This window comes from Ovis canadensis, chromosome 15, assembly GCF_042477335.2.
Source record: "Ovis canadensis isolate MfBH-ARS-UI-01 breed Bighorn chromosome 15, ARS-UI_OviCan_v2, whole genome shotgun sequence".
Classification (NCBI taxonomy): domain Eukaryota; kingdom Metazoa; phylum Chordata; class Mammalia; order Artiodactyla; family Bovidae; genus Ovis; species Ovis canadensis.
The window spans coordinates 86,883,069-86,890,444 of NC_091259.1; the positions used below are offsets into that span (position 1 = coordinate 86,883,069).

Sequence of the window (7,376 nt, forward strand, 5' to 3'; positions counted from 1 at the left end):
AAGTGACTTAGCAGCAGCAGCTGTTGTTCAGGCACCTAGTCAGGTCTGACTTTTTGCTCTCCATGGATTGCAGTGCACTAGGCTTCACTGTCCTTCACTGTCTCCTGGAGTTTGCTCACACTCATGTTCTTTGAGTCTGTGATGCTATCCAACCATCTCTTCTGTTGCCTCCTTCTCCTGTTCTCAATCTCGAGCTCTAGCCCACTGAGCTGGGTTCCTCTCTAGTGTGATCTCATCAGGGCTGAACTCTTGCTTTCTGGGCTCTGTCTCCTTCCTTTCTTTCTTCCTTCCGTTTCTTTTTTTGCAGAAGAGAGGATACTCTCCTGCTCCATATACCCTATTGTCAGGTCTGCTGGCCTGAGTGCTGCAGGAATGACTGATTTCATGTACATGTAACTGATGCAGTTGACAGGGCTCTGTTTTCAGAAACTTTACAGATTAAATATAATGTTCTTCCTCACTGTCTTGAAATCCTCAATTATTTTTGAACAAGGATGTTGTTTATTTTCTCTGTTACTGGATTGTGTCTATCGTGTAGATTGTCCTAGTTACCCAGGTTTAACAATTTGTGGGTTTCTACTGTCCTTGACAGAGAAGGCAATGGCACCCCACTCCAGTACTCTTGCCTGGAAAATCCCATGGACGAAGGAGCCTGGTGGGGGGAAGTCCATGGGGTGGCTAAGAATCGGACATGACTGAGTGACTTCTCTTTCAACTTTCACTTTCATGCGTTGGAGAAGGAAATGGAAACCCACTCCAATGTTCTTGCCTGGAGAATCCCAGGGACGGTGGAGCCTGGTGGGCTGCCATCTGTGGGGTCTCACAGAGTCAGACATGACTGAAGCGACTTAGCAGCTGCAGCAGCAACTGTCCTTGAATTGCTCCTTTGCTGTCTCTTCCTCCATCAGAGAGAGGCTCTCCTTGGCTGTGAGGGAGTAAACCCACAAGGGCCCTGTTAAGAAGATGCTCACCTGTCATTCCACACTAACAAAGCAGCCAGGTCAGCTGTGATTTTCTTTCTTACTCTCCATGGATGTTTTGGTATCTCTCCACCTATCAGTACTCCTGCTGCCCTGCAGTCTGGTTATGCCTGGATTCACAATGGTCAGTGAGACTGTGAATCAAGACCTTTTCAGATCCCAGAAGCAATCATTATGTGACATGTAAGAAACAAGCCCTTCTGCAATTGGACTTCCTGGTGGCTCAGACAGTAAAGCGTCTGTCTACAATGAGGGAGACCTGGGTTTGATCCCTGGGTCGGGAAGATCTGCTGGAGAAGGAAATGGCAATTCACTCCAGTACTCTTGCCTAGAAAATCCCATGGACAGAGGAGCCTGATAGGTTACAGTCCATGGGGTCGCAAAGAGTCGGACACGACTGAGAGACTTCACTTTCACTTTCACTGCCTTTCTGCAATAGTGGAGTGGTCCTTCAGTCTAATTTCCTGCCATGTCTTAATAAACCTGAAATTTCTACATCCTGATCTTTTTCTTTCTAGCATTTTCTCTTCCAGTAACTACTACCTCTTCTCTCTCTGGGATTCTTGGGTGCTGAAGAACATGAAAAATCTACAAAGCTACCTTGTTGCTGACATAAAAGCAGACAACTTGATTCAAGCTTATTTATTGCTAGACACTTCTTATAGGAAAGCTGAAATAAACCGCCAATTAACTTCTTTTTCTCCAGTGAATGTTGTGATATCTTGATAAAATCTCTTAGACAGAGATAAATCAGTCCCTCAATGAAGTGAAACATTTGTGCTTTAGTGGAGGTATCAGCTCTGACTTTCTGCATTCCTCTGTATGAATTCTGTACATGCACGTATAGGCCTCATTTCAGTTCAGTTCAGTTGTTCAGTCATTTCTGACTTTGTGATGCCATGAACCACAGCAGCCAGGCTTCCCTGTCCATCACCAACTCCCAGGGTTTACTCAAACTCATGTCCATTGAGTCGGTGATGCCATACAACCATCTCAGCCTTTGAAGTCCCCTTCTCCTCCCACTTCCAATGTTTCCCAGAATCAGAATCTTTTCCAATGAACCAGTTCTTTGCATCAGGAGGCCAAAGTATTGGAGTTTCAGCTTCAGCATCAGTCCTTCCAGTGAATATTCAGGTCTGATTTCCTTTAGGATGGACTGGTTAGATGTCCTTGTTTACCAAAGGACTCTGAAGAGTCTTCTCCAACACCACGGTTCAAAAGCATCAATTCTTCATGACTCAGCTTTCTTTAGAGTCCTACTCTCATACCCATACATGACTACTGGAAAAACCACAGCTTTGACTAGACGGACCTTTGTTGGCAATGAAATATCTCTGCTTTTTAATATGCTGTCTAGGTTGGTCATAACTTTTCTTCCAAGGGGCAAGCATCTTTTAATTTCATGGCTGCAGTCACCATCTGCAGTGATTTTGGAACCCCTCAAAATAGTCTGCCACTGTTTCCATTATTTCCCCATCTATTAGCTATGAAGTGATGGGACCAGATACCATGATCTTAGTTTTCTGAACGTTGAGTTTAAAGGCAACTTTTTCACTCTCCTCTTTCACTTTCATCAAGAGGCTGTTTAGTTTTTCTTCACTTTCTGCCATAAGGATAGTGTCATCTGAATATCTGACGTTATTGATATTTCTCCCAGCAATCTTGATTCCACCTTGTGCTTCACCCAGCCCAGCATTTCTCATGATGTACTCTGCATGTAAGTTAAATAAGCAGGGTGACAATATACAGCCTTAGTATACTCCTTTCCCAATTTGGATCCAGTGTGTTGTTCCATGTCCAGTTCACATAGACCTACAGGTTTCCAAATGTATCATACATGGTATCTTTGCCCCTGGTCCTTATCCTTCCTAGAATATTCTCTTTTGAATTGCTTGATTGATTTTTCTTTCCCTTTCAGCTTGTTATTTAAAAAGTCACTTTTAAATGAGTTCCTTGTTAATGTTGCTGTTTAAAATTTAAACAACCTTTCCTTCATTTTCTTTCTTTTCCTCCATGCCAGAGTCATTTGAAACAGTGATGATTTATTGTGGCATTATCCCTCTGTGTCCACTAGAACGTGAATGCCAGAAAGGCAGGGATTTTGAAGTTTTGGTTCATTTTTCCATCCACAATGCATAAATACATAATGCATTAATTATCAGTAAATACTTTTTGGACTACTTTGTGATGTCCATAAAGATTTTAGAGTGAAACAAAACAGATATTATCATTCCCACTTACAGTAAGGAAATGAAGTGCTTTCTGCATAATAATCACTATATACTATCAGTAACTACTATTAGCATATACCATAGATGTATATTAAATTCTTAATATAAAATGGAAGGGAGGCATAGGTACAAAAGCGCTTTTTAAAAAAAAATAAGAATTTATTTATTTTAATTGGAGGTTAATTACTTTACAGTATTATATTGGTTTTGCCATACATCAACATGAATCTGCTACAGGTATACATGTGTTCCCCATCCTAAACCCCTTCCCTCCTCCCTCCCTGTACCATCCCTCTGGGTCATCTCAATGGACCAGCCTCAAGCATCCAGTATCATGCATCGAACCTGGACTGGTGATTCATTTCATAAATGATATTATACATGTTTCAATGCCATTCTCCCAAATCATCCCACCCTCGCCCTCTCCCACAGAGTCCAAAAGACTGTTCTATGCATCTGTGTCTCTTTTGCTCTCTCTCATACAGGGTTATCATTACCATCTTTCTAAATTCCATACATATGTGTTAGTATACTGTATTGGTGTTTTTCTTTCTGGCTTACTTCACTCTGTATAATAGGCTCCAATTTCATCCACCTCATTAGAACTGATTCAAATGAATTCTTTTTAATGGCTGAGTAATACTCCGTTGTGTATATGTACCTCAGCTTTCTTATCCATTCATCTGCTGATGGACATCTAGGTTGCTTCCATGTCTTGGCTATTATAAAGTGCTGTGATGAACACTGGGGTACACGTCTTTCTTTCATTTCTTGTTTCCTTGGTGTGTATGCCCAGAAGTAGGATTGCTGGGTCATAAGGTAGTTCTAGTGCCAGTTTTTTAAGGAATCTCCACACTATTTTCCATAGTGGCTGTACTACCTTGCATTCCTCCCAACAGTGTAAGAGGGTTCCCTTTTCTCCACACCCTCTCCAGCATTTACTGCTTGTAGACTTTTGGATCGCAGCCATTCTGACTGGCATGAAATGGTACCTCATTGTGGTTTTGATTTGCATTTCTCTGATGATGAGTGATGTTGAGCATCTTTTCATGTGTTTGTTAGCCATCTGTATGTGTTCTTTGGAGAAATGTCTATTTAGTTCTTTGGCCCATTTTTTGATTGGGTCATTTATTTTTCTGGAATTGAGCTGCATAAGTTGCTTGTATATTTTTGAGATTAGTTGTTTGTCAGTTCCTTCATTTGCTATTATTTTCTCCCATTCAGAAGGCTGTCTTTTCACCTTGCTTATAGTTTCCTTTGTTGTGCAGAAGCTTTTAAGTTTAATTAGATCCCATTTGTTTATTTTTCCTTTTATTTCCAGTATTCTGGGAGGTGGGTTATAGAGGATCCTGCTGTGATGTTTGTTGGAGAGTGTTTTGCCTATGTTCTCCTCGAGCAGTTTTATAGTTTCTGGTCTTATGTTGAGATCTTTAATCTGTTTTGATTTTTTTTGTGTGTATGGTGTTAGAAAGTGTTCTAGTTTCATTCTTTTACAAGTGGTTGACCAGTTTTCCCAGCACCACTTATTAGAGATTGTCTTTAATACATTGTATATTCTTGTCTCCTTTGTCAAAGATAAGGCATCCATTGGTGCATGGATTTATCTCTGGACTTTCTGTTTTGTTCCATTGATCTATATTTCTGTCTTTGTGCCAGTACCATACTGTCTTGATGACTGTGGACCAAAAGCACTTTTTTAACCGTATTTCTAAATCATAACTACAGTAAGTTTTAGTGACTCATTTGGAAATGAGACAAGAATTGGGCAAGTTTTTAAAAAATGAAGTGTGAGAGAAATAAAAACATAAAAGCACGTGTGGAGTACAAAAGAAGGGATTAGCACTTATTTAGAAGTGACAATGAACTAGTGAGCTACAAATTGTCATATGTCTGGATAGATTTGAGTCATATTTAAGTAAATACTTTTTATGCCAAGCTTGTTTCTTTTCTTTATGAAAACACTCTGTCATTGCTGTAGACCATCCTCAAAATACTATGTGAGAATTCATTTCATCTAAAAATTCTTTTTTCATTGATTCATCATGTGTTTATAGGACTCTGGTGACTGTGCCTTTGTGTTTTGGTTTGTAATTATATTTTTAAAGTGTGATTCTGGGAACATCTGTGTTAGGATCATCGGGATAAATGTTAAGTGTGAGATTCCACTGTCCTATGTGACTTTCTGACACAGATGTTCTGTAGATTATCTTGATTAACAAGCTTTTTGGAGCAATTGTTTTGTCAAACAGTTTATAAGCCCCCGTTTTTCCTATGAAAGATATAGCATTGTGAATCATTCTGTGGGGAATCAGAGATGAATAAAAGATTGCAAGTAGTTTGGTATTCCATGCTCATGCTATTTTTTTTTCTTTTCTATTTTAAAGTAGTATATAAATATGCCCTTAGAAATCACAAAACAGTAATGAAGACTCATTTACTCTGCCCTTGAAGAACTAACATATAAGTAGCAAGTGAATGCATTTTAGTGATATAATGTGCTAAAGAATAAATGAGAGGATATAGGGTGTGTGAGAAGTCAAAAGCAGAAAGGGATTAATTCAGTTTTATGTATGATGGGAGAGGAGTGAAAGTACTTCATAAAGGACAGCCTTGAAGCTGGGGACATAAAGGTATGTAAAATGCAGAAGCATAAAAAGTGTAGGGAGATAGGGAATATGCAGTTCACTTATACATATGGACATAGCTATAAGCATAGTTATCTTTAGGTTCAGAGGTAGGTGCAAGGTAGGTAAGAGGTGGAAATAGAATAATAGTTCTGTGTTAAAGAAGCTGAAACAATGGCTTAGTAGAAGCAAAACCTCATCTTACAATAGTATTCATTTTGAACGATCTGGAGGTATAGATAAAAATCATTTCAACAGTCAGTAATGAAAAGCGTACCTTCCTATCTCTGGTTCCATCTGTTTCAAGTGCAGAGAATGCCCAGCACCAATGACACCACACTAAGAGAGTTCATTCTCCTGGGCCTCACAGATCGCCCAGAGCTCCAGCCTCTCCTCTTTGTGCTGTTTCTGGTCATTTACCTTGCCACCATCTTAGGCAACCTGGGCATGATGGTGTTAATCAGACTGGACTCTCGCCTCCACACACCCATGTACTTCTTCCTCACTCATTTATCGTTGGTAGACTTGTGCTATACCTCTACAGCAGCCCCACAGATGCTGACTAATCTGCTATTGCAGAAGAAGACCATCAGCTTTGCTGGCTGCTTTGTACAGTGTTACCTTTTCATAGCACTTCTCCTCACTGAGTTTTACATGCTGGCAGCAATGGCCTATGACCGCTATGTGGCCATATGCAACCCTCTGCACTACAGTGTGAAGATGTCCAGGTGCGTCTGCATAAGCTTGGCCACATTCCCTTATGTCTATGGCTTCTCAGATGGACTCTTCCAGGCCATCATGACCTTCCGCTTGACCTTCTGTAGATCCAACATCATCAACCATTTCTACTGTGCTGACCCGCCACTCATCAAGCTTTCTTGCTCTGATACTTATGTCAAAGAGCATGCCATGTTGATATCAGCAGGCTTCAACCTCTCCAGCTCCCTCATCATCATCCTGATTTCTTACGCCTTAATTCTCACAGCAATCCTCAGGATCAAATCAGCAGAAGGAAGGTGCAAGGCATTCTCCACCTGTGGTTCCCACATGATGGCTGTCACGCTGTTTTATGGGACACTCTTCTGCATGTATGTGAGACCACCAACAGACACGACGGTGGAAGAATCCAAGATAATAGCTGTTTTCTACACCTTTGTAAGTCCAGCACTTAATCCGTTGATCTACAGTCTGAGGAACAAAGATGTTAAACTAGCACTGAAGAGAGTCCTCAGAAGAAATATAGTCACTAAGATGGCCATGCCTCCGTTTCCAGTAAACTGTAACTCTTAATCTTTGGCTCAAATATCTCTACATTTATAAGATCAGTTTTCATATTCTTTGTCTGTGTTTCAATTGTTCTTCAGACTGAGAATAAATAAGCTGGACTTAGTCTAGAGTGCTGTCCTTTACTATGTTTACCTGGGTGGAGAGTAGTAACATTTCCTTGCATATTATTAGAAATGAAGCATAGAGTTCTGTACCTCAGATCAACTATTTCAAAACTGCTTTTATTTCTGTGTATGGTGTTAGAAGATTCATGT

The 7,376-nt window shown here is 40.3% G+C and overlaps 1 protein-coding gene across 1 annotated transcript; it reads left to right on the top strand.

Moving 5' to 3' along the window:
• The first annotated feature begins 6,150 nt into the window (after window positions 1–6,150).
• Window positions 6,151–7,125, top strand: LOC138420653 (olfactory receptor 5M11-like). The gene has a single exon (XM_069553969.1). It carries the CDS (start codon window positions 6,151–6,153, stop codon window positions 7,123–7,125), a length of 975 nt encoding a protein of 324 aa, XP_069410070.1.
• Window positions 7,126–7,376: the final 251 nt, after the last annotated feature.